At 41.4% G+C, this 21,817-nt stretch overlaps 1 protein-coding gene across 12 annotated transcripts in view; it reads left to right on the top strand.

Annotated features, from left to right (window-relative positions):
• Nucleotides 1-21,817, top strand: part of SULF1 (sulfatase 1) — a 201,515-nt gene that overhangs the window by 162,158 nt on the left and 17,540 nt on the right. For 3 of the 12 annotated variants that reach the window (XM_058444283.1, XM_058444282.1, XM_058444281.1), the window contains 9 exons: nucleotides 1,499-1,715; nucleotides 4,378-4,630; nucleotides 5,934-6,030; nucleotides 6,493-6,587; nucleotides 6,889-6,954; nucleotides 8,219-8,391; nucleotides 18,380-18,522; nucleotides 18,613-18,736; nucleotides 20,646-20,806. In XM_058444283.1, coding sequence (XP_058300266.1) covers nucleotides 1,499-1,715; nucleotides 4,378-4,630; nucleotides 5,934-6,030; nucleotides 6,493-6,587; nucleotides 6,889-6,954; nucleotides 8,219-8,391; nucleotides 18,380-18,522; nucleotides 18,613-18,736; nucleotides 20,646-20,806 — 1,329 coding nt within the window. Of the gene's footprint in view, nucleotides 1-1,498; nucleotides 1,716-4,377; nucleotides 4,631-5,933; nucleotides 6,031-6,492; nucleotides 6,588-6,888; nucleotides 6,955-8,218; nucleotides 8,392-18,379; nucleotides 18,523-18,612; nucleotides 18,737-19,437; nucleotides 19,793-20,645; nucleotides 20,807-21,817 lie in introns of those variants that run through there. The other 9 variants (XM_058444278.1, XM_058444279.1, XM_058444280.1 and 6 more) reach the window with 6 other exon arrangements.

The raw sequence follows: 21,817 nt of genomic DNA, 5'->3' as shown, positions 1-21,817 counted from the left end.
ATTTACTCAGATGTAAGCCTGCAGCATCTGTGGCAGGCGTATTAGAAGGCTCAGTCTAGAAAAGTCAGTGCAAGCTCCCCACATGTGTCTGTTGGGAAGTGAACTCTGTCTCACATAGCAGCATGCCCACTCTCTGCTGAGTGTGCAATTGAAACTGCAGAGTTCCCTGATCCCCTTCACAGGATGGGCAACAGGGATGTGGCACGCCTGCTTGGTCACCACCGCTGCTCAAACCCCTGATGAGAGGGGGAGCACGCAGATGGGCAGGTACAGGAACCAGGGCGAGTCCTTTGGGCTCCAGCCCTGTGGTAGCATCTAGGGGCGGGTGCCTACGGCCCCAGTGTTACAATGCTCTTTTAACCTTGCTGTCTGCAGACAGCTTGTTAACCAGTTCAGTGGGCCCTCTGCCTTTTGACAAGGGCAGAGGGCCAATATGACAGCTTTCCGTATCCCAAGCTCTTGCCCAGCTCCTGGAAGAATCAGGTCACGCACAGGCTTGAAGGATGAATGAGTGGTGGAGGTGGCTCTCAGTGGGACAGATGGGGAGCCAGAAGCGGGGATGGAGTGGGATGATGATCTTCCCCAGTTTGGCCACTGGATGGCCACACTCCTCTCTGACCACCCCCAGCCAAGCTCCTCTCAGTGTTCAGACATTCCTCCTCTTCTGTCTTTCTCTGCCACCTTGTTCCACCATTCGTCTGCTTATCTCCTCATCTCCTTGTCTGCTTCTGGAGCCTGGGTTTCAGGGTTTATATGGGCACAGGATAGGTGGCATGGCAGGCGAAAAACAACTTTTGGGGTGCAAAAACAGGAATCCCTGTCCCCATTTAGGGCTGTAGGTTCCCAGGCTTGAGGGTGAGGCCTTTGCCAGGAAACTACCTTCTTCTTCTACCCAGTGTTTCCCTGTCTCCTGTCCACATCACAATGTTCTTAGAAGGATAAGAAAAGACACAAAAGAAAGCCTGACAAGTTTGCTAATGTCTGGGGTATATGAGAGTCGGCTCGCCCCATGATGGGCTCCAATTAAACTCATCTCTGTCTTCCTCATGTGCTCCTCTTCCCTGGCTCACATTAGAAATTCAGGAGCGGAGAACAAAGCAGCCAAGTTTGTTTTTCCAGAGCAAGAGAGGTCTGGTGAAAGCAGTCCTGACAGCTGCACTGTGTGTCTTGGTGAACTAACGGCTTTTCCATGTTTCATTCAAGACTGTTTAGTCTGCATGCTAAGGATTCATATATCAGTTTTTGGCTCTAGTGTCATTGAGGTGGTTTGATTTCCAATGATTTCGTTGTCATCTGTATTTGCCTACAGTGAAAGAAATAACTGAGAGTCGAGTTATTGCAGGGTCACTTAAAAGCTTGCCTTTCTTCATTCACTCTCCTTAATGATATTGCCAGTGCTTCTAAAAAAAAAAGAAAAAAGAAAAAACTAAGGCAGCAGCTCTTAATAAATAACACCTGGAGCAGAATCAGTAAACTGCTTTCACGTTGGCTTTTGCAGAAGTGGCAATGCATTGAGGATACATCTGGCAAGCTTCGAATTCACAAGTGTAAAGGACCCAGTGACCTGCTCACAGTCCGGCAGAGCACGCGGAACCTCTATGCTCGCGGCTTCCATGACAAAGACAAAGAGTGCAGTTGTAGGGAGTCTGGTTACCGTGCCAGCAGAAGCCAAAGAAAGAGTCAACGGCAATTCTTGAGAAACCAGGGGACTCCAAGTAAGCCACGCTTTTGTGACCATCTCCGTGGTGGCCTAGGGCCTGTGGGAATAAATAGAGAGACGAAAGGGTTGCTCCTTCTACATTTTAGATATTATCAATGCATCGTTTTCAGGCTAAAAGCACATCGTTGCTCTATTTAAAATAAGAAAGCTAAGATTAATGTGACGTTTTGCTTTGTAAACATTTTCACTTAAGCATAGAATGAAAATATAGTTCGTAAAAACACCAGATGCAAAACATATGCACACATAAAAGAGTTTATAAAATGGTTATTTCAAAAGGCAAAGGATATGGGTTAAGTCCATTTTATTTTATCGTAATGCCAACGTCTCCTGATTTGTCTGTCTGAAGTTGCTTTTAAAAAATAGTAAATACAAGATTTCAGTGTGTATGCATTCAATTTTAAGAGGAAAAGCATAAACACTTTTTTAAGACATATATTTTAATCTCTGTTTTAGGACTATATATATATTTTTTAATTCTGTCAAATCGTTGGATCTTGTTGACTGGCAGGGACAAACTAGTTGCATTCAGTATGAAAAACACTTCCTAGCATTTTCTTAATAGCTGTGAGGAACCTATGATTATATAAATGTGAAAATCCACGGGCTGACACCTTCCACGAAAGAATGAATCTAGTACCACCTAGTGGAGTAACATGGAAAATGACTCAATTTTATGGTGATTTCTTTCTATACTGGTTTGGAAAGAAGCAGTTTAAGTAAATTAAATTCTTTGTCAAAGATTTGGAAATCAAATCATACACTAGAACAATGGAGGCCCTGAGAACAAGCATTTTTATTGTAGACTCCACAATATGGGCTTTAGGGCCATTTGCCCTGATATTTCATCCAAAATTGTTAAGTGTTTTCCATGTGTATATGGACATTTGTTTCCATGTCAACAATTTTTAACGAATTTTAAAGGAATCCGTAAGCCAAAATACTAAGAATCTTTGATTTGGGAGACTTTTTTTATTCCCTAAGAGAAAAATTTCAGGTCTAATAACTCACAGAAATATATCAAATTTCTGAAAATCAATAAGGCCAGGCGCGGTGACTCACACCTGTAATCCCATCACTTTGGTAGGCTGAGGCAGGCAGATCATTTGAGGTCAGGGGTTCCAGACCAGCCTAACCAAACTGGTGAAACCCCGTCTCTACTAAAATTACAAAAAAATTAGCTGGGCATGATGGCGCACGCCTGTAATCCCAGCTACTTCTCGGGAAGCTGAGGCAGGAGAATCGCTTGAACCTGAGATGCAGAGATGGCAGTGAGCCAAGATCGCACCACTGCACTCCAGCTGGATGACAGAGCGAGACTACATCTCAAAAAAAAAAAAAAAAGAAATTAATAAGGGACTAGGACCCCGCCATGCTCTTTTTTCAGAAGCTGATTAGCAACATTCAGTTTAGAAGTAGGAGTGCCCTCTTCTCTTCCAGAAAGTTCAACCTTGTTTCCCAGGCACTGGGCATAAGGCACATTGATTTTTCAGTATTAGACACAAACACAAGTCTAGGGCAGCTCTCTCAAACTGTATGGAATCTTGTGTATTTGAGAGCAGGAGTTGGTTTTCACCCTTTCTGCAAGGATGGAACTCATAAGCACTCTTATTGACCCCCCTACTATCACGGAGGTTGCTCCCTGATCTGGAAACTGCAGGATTCTGCTGAGAGGTATCTCAGAAGCGTGACAATTCTGATTCCACAGCCAGTATGCCCCCCTTCTTTCTATGTTAGCAGCAGGCTAGAGAGATAAGGCCAGATGAATATGCCTCTACAGAGCTAAGAGCCTCCAGTGTTTGCACATTAAAGTTCTTATCTGGTACACATGAGCTCTTGAAAAGGTTCCATAGTCACCAGAAAGCATGCTGCCCTCTCCCCATCCCTGCCCACCCGCCACCTGCCTTAACCCTCCTCTGCCAGGTATAAAAGTGAGTTGGCTGATGAAAGCATTAACAAAATTTAATTCTTCTTAGAGTAATCCTCTACTATTTGTACAAATAGAAGTTGTCTAGAGCATTTGCCTCTTTGAAAAAGCAGCCCAATGTAGTGGTAAGACTTCATAGTCTGAGAGATTATAGTCCTAGCTCCATAACCTTGCAAAATGTATTTGACATTCAACACTTCAGTTTTCTCATCCATAAAACAAAAATGAACCTGTATTGACAATCTGATGTTTTTGTATGTAAGGGTTTTTATAATAATACCTGTCTTTCAAGACTCTGGATTAGAGATAAATATGAAGTATATAATACGTAGCAAAAGCTCAATAAAGGATAGTCATTATTATTAACACCGTAATTGGGAATATGGTTTTATCCAAAAAAATAGCCTGAGCAGTTCATGTTGAAAACCAAATGTAGAAGTTCACAGCCTGCCACGAATAAAAAGGATCCTAGAAATCACCTGGACTAACCCCTCACTTGACGGATGAAGGGCTGGAGGCCCAGAGAAGCGTGTCATCCATCACATTGCCAGGCAATGGCACTGCCAGAGCAACCTCTGCTACCGTGAATTGCAGGCACCATGATGCCGCTCAGCAATGCAGCATGGACTGCTTTCTCCTCTCCAGGATCCCTCCTGGACCAGGTGATCACTTTCTTCCCTCATAAGCTACAGCAGGGCATCCATAGTAATGTATCTTCCCTTACTTCTAGAGTACAAGCCCAGATTTGTCCATACTCGGCAGACACGTTCCTTGTCCGTCGAATTTGAAGGTGAAATATATGACATAAATCTGGAAGAAGAAGAATTGCAAGTGTTGCAACCAAGAAACACTGCTAAGCGCCATGATGAAGGCCACAAGGGGCCAAGAGCTCTCCAGGCTTCCAGTGGTGGCAACAGGGGTGGGATGCTGGCAGATAGCAGCAATGCCGTGGGCCCACCTACCACTGTCCGAGTGACACACAAGTAAGAAGGCTTTATTTGTTCACTAGGGTTGAGTCCAGAATTACCACCACAACACACTATATTACCACCATTTTGCACTTGGCAAAAAAGCAGTATCACTTGGCAATACGGTGCCCGAGGGCCGGCCTACTTAGCAACTGGGGGTTAAAGAAACAATGAGTCCACGCAATCATAGGCTTGGACACGTGCTTTCGGTTTGATTTCACATTAAGGCTGATGAGCTAGGAATCCAGCCAGAGTAATTCCATCACATCTTGACTTAGCAGGCATGGAGTTCATGAGCCTAAGCAGTTACCTTCACAGGCATCTAGAAAACAGATGGAAACAATTTCAGAGCTGGAAGTTCTTCCATGTTACACGATCACTGTCACTTGGAGCAGTTGTGTAGTCACAGCCTCAGAAACGAAACACAGTCCAAGGGAGGACAGTGAGTCCCAGAGACGCTTCCAGAACGATGACGTAGGTTACGAATGGATGTAAGACGTACAAACATCTAACCAGTCCCAGATCACAGAGAGGGCCTTGGAAGTCAAGGAGACAGGGAAGGGAGATGATTCCCTCATAGGTTTAATGAACTCACTTTGTTCTTTGGCTCCTTCCAAAGTCTACTTACTCTCTTGATTAGGAAATGTTTTCTTTCTGAATTTATTAGCAAGATCTTTGTTTTCTCTCCCTAATTGTATCGCTTTGAGGAGATGGGGCACTGTATGCTCTGCCAGGATTTTTATCTCTGAGGCTCTGGTCTCCTGGTGCCTGAAGTTGATACAGTTATATACTAAGGGGTTTAGACCAGAATGCATTTCTCTTACATTATTGATTAACCCCACATCCCACCTGCTGTCTATCCCTGGGGCTGTTTCTTTACTTCAAAACTCAGTGGGGTACTTAAGGCACTCTCTTTTTAACAAAATGAGTGGAATGAATACTCCCCTTCTGAATCTGCTTTTCTTCAAACAAGCCATTTGCATTATGATGTGAAAGGTCCCTTTTGTTCTATGTCTATTTGAACTTGAGTTTTTTGGTGGTATCCTGTTCATGGGGTGTGAATATTGAGAACTGCCTTGAAAAGTGGTCGTAGGGATGATCTCAGTCACAGAGCTGTGACACCATCCACCCATGTGACATTTTGTCCTCACTGGTGGCTAGAACATATTCCCATTGATGCTAGTCTTGGATCAGCTCAACGGTTACTGCATGTATCAACATTAAGGATTTTGAGGATTAAAAGTTCTCTTTGCTATCTTTAGTGTTTTCTACTATTAGAATATAAACCTATTTCACATGGTTTTGGTTTGTTTTGCAGGTGTTTTATTCTTCCCAATGACACTATCCATTGTGAGAGAGAACTGTACCAATCAGCCAGAGCATGGAAGGACCATAAGGCATACATTGACAAAGAGGTTAGCCATGGCTATGTGATTGTCAGATATATTCCAAATTCAAACTCGGCCTGCCAGCCCTGCTGTGTCTGGTGGGACATACCATAGATACACATCATCTATAATTATGTGAAAAAATACAAAAAATAGTTATTTGTTTTTCTCCAGTGATTTAATGATAGTCCTACTGAAAACAATATAGAGTATGAGAAGAGACTGGGAACTGACTCAATGGTCTTTTGAAATCTCTGTGAGAAAGTGATTCAGTTATAAAAGAGGAATCTGCTAATGTTTATCTATAACACATGGGTTGGAATATAGAGTCTATATAGACATATTCTATGCCCAGTTTGTTTCTATGTTAAGTATCATCTCAGATGAATAGCTATTATTACAGAACAGAGAAAACAAGGTGAAAAGAAAAGTACTTTGTAAAGAAAATCCTGATCTTAATATGTAATTGCTAGAAAACATGTTTTCCAGATTGAAGCTCTGCAAGATAAAATTAAGAATTTAAGAGAAGTGAGAGGACATCTGAAGAGAAGGAAGCCTGAGGAATGCAGCTGCAGTAAACAAAGGTGAGCTTGTTTCCATCCATGCTCCACTTCCCAAATTCATTTTCACACAAGCCAGAGGCATTAGCACTGGGCTCATTTTTCTCCTTTACCTGTAGAATGTATTGTCATGGAGTATGATAACCTAAGCTATTTAAGTCAAATTAAATATGCTTAAACTTAAGCAGAAAGTAAAAAGTCCCCATTCAGCTAAAATACTTACAATATCACTGCCTTCATTCTATTTTGCTTTCTTTTTATAAAATGAACACTTTGATCCAATGCAAGGCTATGAAGGCTCACTTTTTAATCTTCTCACCTGCAGCTATTACAATAAAGAGAAAGGTGTAAAAAAGCAAGAGAAATTAAAGAGCCATCTTCACCCATTCAAGTAAGTAACTCTCTTGTTTTCCACATTTTCTGGGAGTCAATGACTGTCCACCCGGCCCTTCGAAGAGGCTGGAGGGACCCCTGTGTTTCCTGCAGTGCCGCTTCAGAAGAAGTAGATCCATCTAGGAGGGCACCTAGCTCATGAAGTTGAAAGCAAAGCCCCACTTCACCAAGGGACCATGGCAATGCTCTTGGCATCCTTTGTTGGGGAGCCATGCTGAACTCCACTGTCATCCTGTGAGTGCTCCCTACCTGGCAGATGGGACCAGTAACTAGATTTTACTCCATGCACTGCTTTCTGTGGAGAGTGCTTGAGGGTTACAGACTCTCTCAATGCAGTCGGTGTTCTATAGAGCAGCCTGGAATAGTGCTGAATTCTGAAAGTGGGAAGAAATATAAATTTTTTAAAATAATAGCAAAATTTGCATGTGAAGGAGATTTAGTATTTAAATTCAACAAAGTTTAAGCCTTTTATATAAAAAAACAAAATAATAAAAAATAATTCTAAAAAATAAAGGCTATCTAAACTTGTTTAGTAGAATTTGTCAAAGAATTTTTTAAACTTTTTAATCCAAGCCATCTGGTTCAACTAACCTTTAACTCGATGGCTGATTGGTACTTGGCTGCCAAAAAAAATAAGCCATTTGTCCAAAGAGTGTGGCTAGCAGGATCCTGTCATTCACATTAACATTTATTTCCATCAATGTTTCCATGCATGAGGAGGAAAATGTTGGTCCTCTTAGGTTCAATAAGGTCCCATGAAAGCTGTCACTGAATGCATTTGCCTTCATTATCCTTTTTTTGTTGTTTTTTTGAGACAGAGTCTCACTCTTTTGCCCAGGCTTTAGTGCGGTGGTGCAATCTTGGCTAACTACAACCTCCACCTCCTGGGTTCAAGAGATTCTTGTGCCTCATCCTCCCTAGTAGCTGGGACTACAGGTGTGCGCCACCACATCTGGCTAATTTTTATATTTTTAGCAGAGACAGGGTTTCACCGTGTTGGCCAAGCTGATCTCAAACTCGTGACCTCAAGTGATCCGCCTCCCTTAGCCTCCCAAAGTGCTGGGATTACAGGCGCAAGCCATTGTGCTCGGCCTGCCTTCACTATTCCTGATTCTATTTTAAGTCCCTCTATACAAAATAAAGGTCGTCCCTTATCTCTTATCAAGCATCTAAATATTTGTGCAAGACTGACAGCAACAAGCCTATTTTTAATTGAGAAAGTGCCTTCTGAACACTCAAAATAATCCCTTCTCTTGGAATAGGGAGGCTGCTCAGGAAGTAGATAGCAAACTGCAACTTTTCAAGGAGAACCGTAGGAGGAAGAAGGAGAGGAAGGAGAAGAGACGGCAGAGGAAGGGGGAAGAGTGCAGCCTGCCTGGCCTCACTTGCTTCACGCATGACAACAACCACTGGCAGACAGCCCCGTTCTGGAACCGTAAGTTGCTTGTTCCAAATGCCACTTCCTGCCGCCATGCAGAGACAGCGACTCATAACTTAGATCAGAAATTCAGCATAAAACGAGGAATCTACAAAGATTGAAGGGAAAGGCATCATATTCTACTCTATACTGGAAACTCAAATGATTTTGCCAAATATTACTGTTTTCTTTAAATTTTTTCTGGTATTTTGTTTGATAATGCCAAGCTTCTCCCTGGGTTTTTCCTCCTGATGATGTTGTTTCACATAATACCTAGCACCTGGCACAGTTTTTACCCAGTAGGACTGTGCTATAGCTAAATAACGCAATGGATGAACATCCCGTAAATGGATGAACAATTTTGCCCCAAATAGATTTTGTTTCTGCTTTATTTCAAGTACATAAGTGTAATAAAAGGAAGTCAAAGAATGGTAAAAGCCTCTTAAATGCAGGGCCCATATTCTACTTATTCTCAGTCCACTTCAGTACCAACACTAGACTTGTAGAATAATAGACACTCTACAAAATTATTTGGTTTTATATTGAATTGCTAAGGATATGGAATAATAACATTTGTGCACTTTTAAAATTAGTGCTTATATTTTCTTTAGTGGCCTGTGCACATTATTCACTGAGGCCATATAGAAGTAATACCCTACATTCTTATAGTACATCCTCTGATCGAAGCTTACCAGCCTATAGAGTAGACGAAACACAAAATCTTCTAACTGAGAAGCTCACTAGAGACCACCCGGGCTACTGTTTCTCAAACTGGGATTTGGAGACTCCAAAGAATTGATAGACCATTCTTGGGGGGATCTAGGGCTTGTCCAGGAGACTTTAGGTTTTCCCTTTCCATTTTGATGTTTCTTGATTTCAGGGTCCATGTTTGCATTTCTTTTTAAAATCACATGGAGGCCGAATGAACTCTTAAAGTCACAGCATTTAACTTTTAATATAGTTTCTGAAACTGTGGTGTGGGAATCCCTGAGGGTTATTGAAATCGCTGGGGACAGTAACTGGGGACACAACATTTAGCAAGACACTTTATTTTCTGTGCTCATAATATGTTTTAATGGGGTAAAGGTAGAAAAAAAAGAAAGTAAATGAAATAAATAAAATAATTATGAGTTGTAGTAATGCTATGAAGGAAACAGTGATCAACATTTTTTTGTTTGTTTGTTTTTTATTATTATTATACTTTAAGTTTTAGGGTACATGTGCACAACGTGCAGATTTGTTACATATGTATACATGTGCCATGTTGGTGTGCTGCACCCATTAACTGGTCATTTAACATTAGGTATATCTCCTAATGCTATCCCTCCCCGCTCCTCCAACCCCACAACAGTCCCCAGTGTGTGATGTTCCCATTCCTGTGTCAACATTTTTAAATGGGACTCTTTCAGAGAGGGTGGGGAAGACGGATCTTTGAGGTGAAATTTAGGCTGAAACCTAAAGGATGGGGAGAAGCGATCCCTGTGGGAGGGAGCATGTTCCAGGCAGAGGGAACAGTGCAAGCAGAGGTCCTGAGGAAGTCTCGCCTTTGGTGTATCCAGGAGTGGAAGCTCCTTGAAAGCTGAAGCATTGCAAAACACAAGGTTATAGTTACTTATGGCAGAAGGAGGCCCTTCATAGCTCTCTCTGCTTTTTGTCATCTGAGTTGAGGCCATCCTGCTCAAGCCACCACCATTTCTTACCTCGGCCACTGCCAGACCTCCTCTGTGGCCTCCCAGGCTCCCCTCTGGTCCTCACCAGTCCATCCTGCTCAGAGGAGCTAGGGTGATCTTTTAATGACACCTGCTTTTCTTTTTTTTTTCTTCTTCTTCTTCTTTTTTTATTATTATACTTTAGGTTTTAGGGTACACGTGCACAATGTGCAGGTTTGTTACATATGTATCCATGTGCCGTGTTGGTTTGCTGCACCCATTAACTCGTCATTTAGCATTAGGTATATCTCCTAATGCTGTCCCTCCCCCCTCCCCCCACCCCACAACAGTCCCCGGAGTGTGATGTTCCCCTTCCTGTGTCCATGAGTTCTCATTGTTCAATTCCCACCTATGAGTGAGAACATGCAGTGTTTGGTCTTCTGTCCTTGAGATAGTTTACTGAGAATGATGTTTTCCAGTTTCATCCATGTCCTGACAAAGGACATGAACTCATCATTTTATGGTGTATATGTCCACATTTTATTATCTAACTATCATTGTTGGACATTGGGTTGGTTCAATCTTTTATTGTGAAATCCAAAAAACACAAATGGTATTTCTAGTTCTAGATCCCCGAGGAATTGCCACACTGAATTCCACAATGGTTGAACTAGTTTACAGTCCCACCAACAGTGTAAAAGTGTTCCTATTTCTCCACATCCTCTCCAGCACCTGTTGTTTCCTGACTTTTTAATGATCGCCATTCTAACTGGTGTGAGATGGTATCTCATTGTGGTTTTGATTTGCATTTCTCTGATGGCCAGTGATGATGAGCATTTTTTCATGTGTTTTTTGGCTGCATAAATGTCTTCTTTTGAGAAGTGTCTGTTCATGTCCTTTGCCCACTTTTTGATGGGGTTGTTTGTTTTTTTCTTGTAAATTTGTTTGAGTTCATTGTAGATTCTGGATATTAGCCCTTTGTCAGATGAGTAGGTTGCAAAAATTTTCTCCCATTCTGTAGGTTGTCTGTTCACTCTGATGGTAGTTTCTTTTGCTGTGCAGAAGCTCTTTAGTTTAATGAGATCCCATTTGTCAATTTTGGCTTTTGTTGCTATTGCTTTTGGTGTTTTAGACATGAAGTCCTTGCCCACGCCTATGTCCTGAATGATATTGCCTAGGTTTTCTTCTAGGGTTTTTATGGTTTTAGGTCTAACATTTAAGTCTTTAATCCATCTTGAATTAATTTTTGTATAAGGTGTAAGGAAGGGATCCAGTTTCAGCTTTCTACATATGGCTAGCCAGTTTTCCCAGCACCATTGACACCCGCTTTTCTTAAGCTAAAGAGCAGAATCTCTTCATCTGACCCCAGAAGGCTGAGGCTGCAGTGAGCTGTGATCATGCCATCACACTCCAGCCTGGGCAATAGAGTGAGACCCTGTGTCAAAAATAAAATAAAATATAGCAAAATCCTTAACATATCCAACAAAACCCCATATGCTCCTATCCAATCCTACGCTGGGACCATTGCCTCCTGTTCTTGCCTGCTTCAGCCACTCAGCTTCTCTTTATTCCACAAGCATCTCAAGCTCCCTCTTGCCATGGGGCCTTTGCACTTGTTTCCCCTCCCTGGAAGGCTCTTGCCCACAGCCCCGTGCCCAGAAAACACTACTCACCCTTCAGACCTCAATTGCGGTGTCACTGCTCGTGGACACCCTCTCTGTGCCTCAGACTAGGGTCTGCCCATTTGATACGCTCTGTCAGCAAGCTCTGTTTTTCCCCCATGGGGTGTATCACATTTGTAATCATAGATTTTTTGACTATTGTTTTTACTTAACTGTTGTCCTTTCCACTAGACTGTGAGTTTCTCAAGATAAGAAACCATGTCTGTGTGATACTGTATTCCTGACCCAAAGGAATTGCTTGTCAATTTTAGGTGAATAAATAAACAAACAAGCAGGCCACCCTGTCCAGATCAAATCAACTCATGTCAATTTAACAAAGCTCTGAGCGCCTGCCACTGGGTGTCACTGTGCTGGTGAGTGAGGCACGTGCCTGCTATTGCTCTGCTCTTGTACACAGGAGCGAATCAGGAACTGATCCCATTCAATACCAAATTTGATGCTCCTTCTGATACACAATGTATTCTTGGTGCTCTGATATTCTAGGACAGTGGCTTCCAGAATTTTTTCCCAAAAAGCCACAGTAAAAAATGCACCTTATATCAGGATCCTATACACATATGTGCACATACACAAGTATATATGTGTATCTTTGTGTATATGTAATATATATACTGAAGTAAAAATTTCAAAAAAGTAATACTGTGTGTGCTATGCTTAAATATTTTTATCCATTTTCTACTACATATTTTAATAATATTATTGCTATATTCCTCATATTTGCTATGTCAACTTAAGCCCTTGGCACAGTAATACTCAATAATGTGAAAAAAAGAGGAAGAAAAGAAAAGTCAAATCCACCGAGGCACAAGATCCTCCAGTGCAATGGTCTCTAAACATTTTTTTTAGTATGTACTCATATCAATTTTTAAAATAAACACTACAGTACTAGACAAACATGCCTGCGTATTATGAAAACATACAAAATAAAAAGGCCAAGAACAGAGATTCATGCCTGTAATCCCAGCACTTTGGGAGGCCAAGGTCAGAGGATCAGTTGAGCCCAGGAGTTCAAGACCGGCCTGAGCAACGTGGTGAAACCCTGTCTCTACAAAAAATACAAAAATTAGCTGGGCTTGGTGGTGCCCGCCTGTAGTCCCAGCTACTTGGGAGGCTGAGGTGGGAGGATCACTTGAGCATGAGAGGTGAAGGCTGCAGTGAGCCATGACTATACTCCAGCCTGGGTGACAGAGTGAGACCCCATGTCAGAAGAAGAAAAAAAAAGGAAAAGAAAATACACAAAATAGAAATTTAAAGTTTGAGATAAAGGTTTAAAAAAGAGTTTTTAAAAATAGTTTTCATATTCTTTGGAGGCCCCAAAACATTTTGTTCTCACTTATTATAGAGTGCTTAAGGAAAACAAATCTCAGTGTCCCACTTAACAATGCAATGAGACATTCAGTTTATGTTTGATGTGTGATCTTAATTGCTTTCATATGAAAGGTGACTCAGAAAGATTTTCTGGTTCCATAAATGTGCTTCACGGCATGCTGAGTCAATCAGGACATTCTTTTTTTTTTTTTGAGACGGAGTTTCGCTCTTGTTGCCCAGGATGGAGTGCAATGGTGCATTCTCAGCTCACTGCAACCTCCGCCTCTTGGGTTCGAGTGGTTCTCTTGCCTCAGCCTCCCGAGTAGCTAGGATTACAGGCAGCCGCCACCACGCCCAGCTAATTTTTTTGTATTTTTAGTAGAGACCGGGTTTCACCATGTTGGCCAGGCTGACCTCACCTGAGATCACCTGACCTCAGGTGATCCACCCACCTTGGCCTCCCAAAGTGCTGGAATTACAGGTGTGAGCTACCGTGCCCTGCCAGGACATTCATTTGTGTATTTATTTTATTATTTTTATTTTTATTATATTTTAAGTTCTGGGGTACATGTGCAGAACGTGCAGTTTTTTTACATAGGAAAACACGTGCCATGGTGGTTTGCTGCACCCATCAACCCATCATCGATGTTAGGTATTTTTTAATGCCTCCATTAACTAGGCAGTCATCTCTATTGAAATTACACTTTTAAATGTCTATCCTCCCTGAGATTGATCAATTATTCTTGCAAATACAAAGGTATTGTATTTGTATATTTCATGAAACAAGTTTAAAACCCATTTAAACTGTTAATTTGGAAGATTTCTACACAGATACGAAAATTTGGGTTCCATGCTTTTTAATGTATGTAGATGTGAGTTAAATGTTCACATATAAATAATATGTTATAAATAACATATTTAGAGATCTTTTAATGAAAAGTCATATAATGATGAACGCATTTTCAATTATCCATTTTTAAGGTATTATCTTTTCTTTGCCTGTATTTGATCTAATCTGGTTCATTCAATTCAATTTAGGATTTTTTCCCCACAGCTACCCCTTCGGATCATTTCCTATAAGCTTTAGGTCTTTGTTTGAAATAAGCATATGTAGTTTGTTATCTGATTTGTTTATATCAAATCTCAAGTATTAAGGCTTTTTAATGTTTTAATATAATTTAGAAGTTCTTTAGAATAGATGGTTTTCATTAGGTGACATTCCTAGAATTATTGTCATAAGTTATTATAAATGTGGTAACATATTTTACTTAAAAGGTGCACATCTATTACAAAGACTGTTTGCGTTAAATAAAAGATCAGAAAGGATATGAAAGGTTTAAGAGTGTAAAAGTTGGCTGGGCACAGTGACTCACATCTGTAATCCCAGCACTTTGGGAAGCCAAGGCAGGTGGATCGCTTGAGCCCAGGAGTTCAAGACCAGCCTGGGCAACATGGTGAAGCCCTATCTCTACAAAAAAATACGAAAATTGTCCGGGCTTGCCTGTAGTCCCAGCTACTTGGGAGGCTGAGGTGGGAGGGTCACTTGAGCCCCAGTGGAGGAGGCTGCAGATCACGCCACTGGGCGACAGAGTGAGACCCTGTCTCAAAGAAAAAAAAGAGAGAGAGAGAGAGAATACAAGTTTTAAGTTGGATAACATAATGTGTAAAAAAATTTTTTTCTTCTTTTTGAGATGGAGTTTCACTCTTGACTCCCAGGCTGGAGTGCAGTGGCGCGATCTTGGCTCACTGCAACCTCCACCTCCCGGGTTCAAGCGATTATCCTGCCTCAGCTGGGATTACAGGTGCCCGCCACTACACCTGGCTAATTTTTGTATTTTTAGTAGAGACGGGGTTTCGCCATGTTGGCCAGGATGGTCTCGAACTCCTGACCTCAGGTGATCTGTCCACTGCAGCATCTCAAAGTGCTGGGATTATAGGCCTGAGCCACCGCACCCGACCGTGTAAAAATATTTAAATTAGCTAATCAACTAAAAACAAATCATTCCTGGAGGGAGACAGAGTGAATAGGCAGAACACAGGATTTTTAGAGCAGTGAAACTACTCTGTGTGATACAACAATGGCAGATAAATGTCATCACGCATTGTCCAAACCCACAGGATGTGCAACACCAAGAGTGAATGCAAATGTAAACTATGAACTTTGAGTAACAATGATGTGTCAATATAGGTTCATTGATTGTAACAAATGTGCCACCCTGGTGAGGGATGTCTATGGTGAGAGAGGTTATGTATCTGTGGGGACTGGGGTTATGTGAGAATGCTCTGTACTTTTCACTCAAAACCGCACTAAAAAATAGTCTATTAAAATAAGTTTTTAAAATCATTTCTCATTCATTGTTTAAAACATCTCTTTTAGCCTAAGGGGACAGATTTAGTGTGTCTGATACTACATAGAACAGCAGAGTCTAGTAATTAAGAGTAAACTCTTGGGCAGGCGTGATGGCTCATGCCTGTAAGCCCAACACTTTGAGAGACTGAGGCAGGCAGATCGCTTGAGTATCGGAGTTCGAGACCAGCCTAGGCAACATGCCAAGACCCATCTCTACAAAAAATAAAATATTGGCCGGGTGTGATCGTGCATACCTGCAGTCCCAGCAACACAGGCAGCTGAAGTGACAGGATCGCTTGAGCCTGGGAGGTCGAAGCTGCAGTGAGCCTTAATCATGCCATTGCACTCAAGCTTGGGCAACAGAGCAAGACACTATCTCAAAAAAAAAAAAAAAAAGTAAACTCTGTAGCCAGATCCCAGTGCAACCAATTGTCAGCCATGTGACCTTGGACAAATTACTTAACATCTCTGTGCCTCCGGTTTTTCCATCTGTTAATATGAGGATGATAATAATAACCTCTGTCTCAAGAAGTGGCTTTGAGGATTAAATGAGCTAAAGTACATAGTGCACAAGGAATGCTCATTACGTGTACCTATCCTATTAGATTGGTGCAAAAGCAATTGCGGTTTCAGACCGTGAATTTTAAATCATTATAACTGGGCTCAAACACATCTTTCTCAATCAAAATAGGAAACATTACACTCAACACATTTTTGCCATGAGAAATAAGTTTGTTTATTCCTGTAGCATAAAAATTCGTGTTTCAAACCAGGCGTGGTGGCTCACACCTGTAATCCCAACACTTTGGGAGGCCGAGGTGGGCAGATCACGAGATCAGGAGCTCGAGACCATCCTAACATGGTGAAACCCCGTCTCTACTAAAAATACAAAAAATTAGCTGGATGTGGTGGCGGGCGCCTGTAGTCCCAGCTACTCGGGAGGCTGAGGCAGGAGAATGGTGTGAGCTGGGAGGTGGAGCTTGCAGTGAGCCGAGACAGCTCCACTGCATTCCAGCCTGGGCGACAGAGTGAGACTCCGCCTCAAAAAAAAAAAAAAAAAAAAAAAATTCGTGCTTCCGGATTCAGTGAACTCTTGGAAAGCATTTTCTACGTTCTGCTGGTTGTGGCAACGTTTTCCCTACAGAAAGTTGTCGAGATGCTTCAAGAAGTGGTAGTCGGTTGGCGAGAGGTCAGGTGAATACAGCAGATGAGGCAAAACTTCGTAGCCCAATTTGTTCAACTTTTGAAGCGTTGGTTGTGCGACATTCAGTCAGGCATTGTCGTGGAGAAGAATTGGGTCCTTTCTGTTGACCAATGCCGGCTGCAGACATTGCAGTTTTTGATGCATCTCATTGATTTGCTGAACATACTTCTCAGATGTACTGGTTTGGCCAGGATTCAGAAAGCTGTAGTGGATCAGAACAGCAGCAGACCACCTAACAGTGACCATGACCTTTTTTGGTGTGAATTTGGCTTTGGGAAGTGCTTTGGAGCTTCTTCTTGTTCCAGCAACTGAGCTGTTCATCGCACGTCACAATCTGGTTAAGAAATGGTTCATTGTTGTTGCATAGAATAAGAGAAGACAACACTTCAAAACGACGATATTTTTTATTTTCTTCTCAGCTCATAAGACACCCACTTATCGAGCTTTTTCACCTTTCTGATTTGCTTCAAATGCCGAATGACCACAGAAGGGTCGACGTTGAGTTCTTCCGCAAATTCTCATGTAGCTGTAAGAGGATCAGCTTCGATGATTGCTCTCAAGGTCACTGTCAACTTCCAATGGTCCACCACTGCACTACTCATCTTCAAGGCTTTCATCTCCTTTGCAAAACTTGTTGAACCACCACTCCACTGAATGTTTGTTAGCAGTTCCTGGGCCAAATGCTTTGTTAATGTTGCGAGTTGTCTCTGCTGCTTTATGATCCATTTTGAACTCTAATAAGAAAATCACTCGAATTTAGTTTTTGTCTAACACCATTTCCATAGTCTAAAATAAACATGAAGAGCAAGTAATACATTATTAGCAAAAACATAAAGCAAGAAATGCCCATTAAAATGATGATTAATATAACCACATTTATTTAAGAATGTATTCCGATATCAAACAGCAAACTTCAACAATACAAAAACCGTAATTACGTTTGCACCAACCTAATAATTGTTTTTAAAAAAATTTTGCTGGGCCAGGCACAGTGGTGCGTGCCTGTAGTCCCAGCTGCTTGGGAAGCTGAGGATCACTTGAGCCCAGGAGTTCTAGTCCAGCCTGGGTAACATGGAGAGACCCCATCTCTTAAAAAATACTTGTTAGGCAGCACATTTCTGAAATTCAAGAAAGGTCAGCAAATTTGGGACATGTGCCCTTTTGTAAACAGAAGAGTGGATGAGTTGATTATAAATGGGACATCTCTTCTGCATACATTCTACAAGTTAACCAGAGGGCTATGTGCTATAAAAGATGTTTGTGGTCACAGCCTAGCTCAGGCTAGAGTGTTGCAGAGACCATCCCAAATCCTCCAGGCTGGGCTTAAGGCTTCTCTAAACCCTTCTTGGTTGCAAAATCCCATCTTTCCATGCTTCATTGGTGACATGTGGCCATCTGCCATATAGAACAAGTGAGAGTACTAGTTCCATATCTTTATTAAATAACCATTTTTCTTTTGTAAAAAGAGAATAAATAGAAATTCTGATATTTTTCTTCTCATACTTCCCTCACTCACCCCTCTTTGGAAACCACTGCATAACAGAGCTAAGGGGAGAATAAACTAATGTGCCTGAAATTTTACTTTAGTCTTCAGTCCATAAAAAGCCTATCTTTTTTCCCATTTTCACCTAGTTTCACAGCAAATTTACATACGGGGGGAAAGGTATTATTATTCTTAACATGAAACCACAGTATTGATAAGAAAGAAATTGTGAACTTTAAAGTGTAAAGATAGGGGAACGCTGGAATGGCAAGCCTGCCTAAGGTTGTTCACTCTTTTTGTTTTGTTGTGTTTTTCTTTTTTACCCAACAGTGGGATCTTTCTGTGCTTGCACGAGTTCTAACAATAACACCTACTGGTGTTTGCGTACAGTTAATGAGACGCATAATTTTCTTTTCTGTGAGTTTGCTACTGGCTTTTTGGAGTATTTTGATATGAATACAGATCCCTATCAGGTAAGACAATATATGTTCATTTTATGAAGGTTGTTGGAAATAGGATAACCAGACATAAGCTTAAATAGACTGTCCTGTCTGCATTCACAGCTCACAAATACAGTGCACACGGTAGAACGAGGCATTTTGAATCAGCTACACGTACAACTAATGGAGCTCAGAAGCTGTCAAGGATATAAGCAGTGCAACCCAAGACCTAAGAATCTTGATGTTGGTAAGGAAAAAAATACTATTTTTTCTATTTTATCTGGAAAATTCTTTGTGTTACTGAGCTTTCCCTCTTGGAAACATTTAATTGCACAGAAACATATAGTTCAAGATACTTAGAGGAGACACTTTCCAGGCAATTCTAAATACAATTTGATCTGTAAGTTTAGCTCTGGGTGTACTAGTGAAAATCTTAATCCACCAAAAGATTTGGTGAGCATTTCCTTCCAATATCTCCCACAGGTCTATTCTATTAGTAAACCTTGATTCCTGATAGAAGCATCTGTTGCAAGATGAGATGAAAGCTTTGGGTATTTGTTTGTTATTGCTGTCAACAGTCTGAAGATATGCTCTAAGTAAACCAGGATATTCTCTTTTTTTAAGAGAACTTTGATGGAAAGACATAATGCTCTATTTCTGCTGTCCCAGTTTGGAGTTCCCCCGGTTAGATCCCTACCTATGACACTGAATTAGATTTCTTTTGCCAGTATTTTTCATCTGAAACTAGAGATATTGGAGCAATTCATTAACTTGGGATCTAAAAATATAAGAGGGTCTGAATGGAATCAGCCAGATGTTCCTTCCCAGCTCTGTGTGTTAAACTGGCTTATTTCTCCTTTGTTTCATGGAGATGCAGTTCTTTTCAGTGTCCACCCAGCTCTTTTCTGGTTAATGAAAATACTCATTTCCTCCTCATGATTTCTGCAGAAATGTAAATACCAGCTGTCCATACAAGGAAGGAGGAAGAACTAAAGCTGGCAAGGGCATGGACCTTGGCATGGCATGTCAACTCCAAAAGGGTGAAGAGCTGGACTCACAGGCATTTGGGTGCAGTTTGCAGGAGCTTTTTGTGGTGCCACTGGGTTTTCTCTGTGAGCCTGGTGCAGAACCAGTGTCATCAGCAGTAAAAGTGGGCAGCTTTCTGGGTCACATGCCTTGAAAGGGGTAGGGATTCCCATCCCAGAATTATCAACATCACCACCTGTCATCTCCATCACTGTAGGGTCACAAAGGCTTTTGAGTTCTGGGAGTCCCCTAAGAAAATATAAACCCTCAGTTCTCAATCAACACCTCTCAATTAACACTTAGTGGAATCAGTTATCAGTCAAGAGCAGACTGGACTTGCAAAATAGGTCTTTTGGTCACTGACCCCACTCAGCTCAAATCTTTTCAAATATCCTGCTTATCTGTTGACCTTTTCCTCAAATCTTACAAAAAAAAAAAAAAAAGAAAGAAAGAGAAAAAGAAAGAAAGAAGAAAGAAAGAAAGAAAGAAAGAAAGAAAGAAAGAAAGAAAGAAAGAAAGAAAGAAAGCAAGCCTGCAAAGACTTGGAATCTCAACCAACCATTAGAGGCACTAGAAATATTATACCCAGATATTTCTCCCCAAAAGAACATAGGACTTTTATTGGTGGTGACATAACAACTCTACTTAGTGAAATCTGATCGAGTCCCTTAATGGTGAAATGACACACTGGGTGGAGCCAGTTATGCTGTTTCACTTCAAGCCATCCTCTCCACCTTCCAGACTATTCCTGTGGGAGATGATTATTGGCCCGTTTTTTTCCAATGTTTTGTCTAAAAATAACCAAAATTTAACTTTTTCTGAGAATTACATGGACTTCTGCAAGTACCTTTCCCAATGCTTTTAAGTGGGCTCTCCTCCCTTTAACACTGACCCATTTTTTTCATATGAACTCTTTTTTTTTTTTTTTTTTATCTTAAACCTTTTCATTCATAGCTTTCAATCCGCATTTTGAACCTAATAGGAAATCTCTGTTGGGCTTCAGCACTGTCTGTATTTAACACCATATGTTTCTTTCTAGGATTTAGATGTTGTGCATGGAAAACTATATAGTGAATGGTTTTATAAGTTCTAAAGCTAACAGAAATTACTCTTGTATTTTCCTATATCAGGAAATAAAGATGGAGGAAGCTATGGCCTACACAGGTATTCATACTTTTTTATTCTTCTCGGCAGCTTCTTCCCCAATAATTGCATGATCCAGTCATTTCAACTAATTTCTGTTTCTTACCGTGTTGCACAGAGCACAGCTGGGGGTGCATGCTTGTTCTAACAGCATTCTCCACCATGTTTTGTCATTGATCACAGATCTGTCATTTTGCTTTTAAATCAGCTCACTGTCCCATCAAGATGTCCCAGAGCATTTACTCACTCCCATGCTTGTTTGCTTGTTGGATGATGCTTTTAAGCATGGAATGATGTGAAGGAAAAAAAACAGAATGGCCTTTGGGAGCCCCGGGAAAGGGTGGCAGATTTATTTTCTTTGTGGTACTTACACATTGATTTGGTGGGGGAGCTTCATGAAAATGGGTTGGAGATTTTTGTTAAATATAGCATCAAAGGCACAAAATGACTAATAGAATTTTAAGAGCACTCTAAGGCCGAAGTTGGAGGAAACAAGGAATTTCCTTGTTGATGTTCATTCATTAACTTTGGTGGTGAAAAGCAGCAGCCGTAAGATTCTGAAAGCTCTGCAGAGAGGTGGTGAATAAAGAGAAGGTGCTAGGAGTTGGGGACAGAGTACCGGGAGCCAAGACACTATTAAAAGGCCACACACAGTCACTCACGCCTGTAATCCTAGCACTATGGGAGGCCAACTGGGGGGATCGCTTGAGTCCAGGAGTTTGAGACTAGCTTGGGCAACAAAGTGAGATAAAAAAAATTTTTTAACTAGCCAGGTGTGGTGATGCACACCTGTAGTCCCAGCTACTCAGCTACTCAAGAAGCTGAGGCAGGAAGATCACTTGAGCCCAGGAGGTTGAGGCTGCAGTGAGCTATGACAGTGACACTGACCTCCAGCCTGAGGGACAGAGAGAGACCCTGTCTCTAAAAATAAATAAATAAAGACACTCAATAGTCTCAACATAGCACCAAGACAACACACAAACATTCCATAAACAACCCTCAGCCCTGTCATTTTATGCCCCTCCAACCCTCATCCATCCCTCACTGTGCTCTGGAGGGGAGACGCACGCTCCTGGTGGCCGTGTCACTTGTTCACCTGGCAATATTTGCCATTGCTAATTTTCTACTCTGAGCACAGACCTCAGGCAGGTCTGCCACC

This window comes from Hylobates moloch, unplaced genomic scaffold (assembly GCF_009828535.3).
Source record: "Hylobates moloch isolate HMO894 unplaced genomic scaffold, HMol_V3 SCAFFOLD_9, whole genome shotgun sequence".
Taxonomy (NCBI): Eukaryota; Metazoa; Chordata; class Mammalia; order Primates; family Hylobatidae; genus Hylobates; species Hylobates moloch.
The sequence above is the reverse complement of the archived record's forward strand: the minus strand, read 5'-3'. Positions and strand labels throughout refer to the sequence as shown.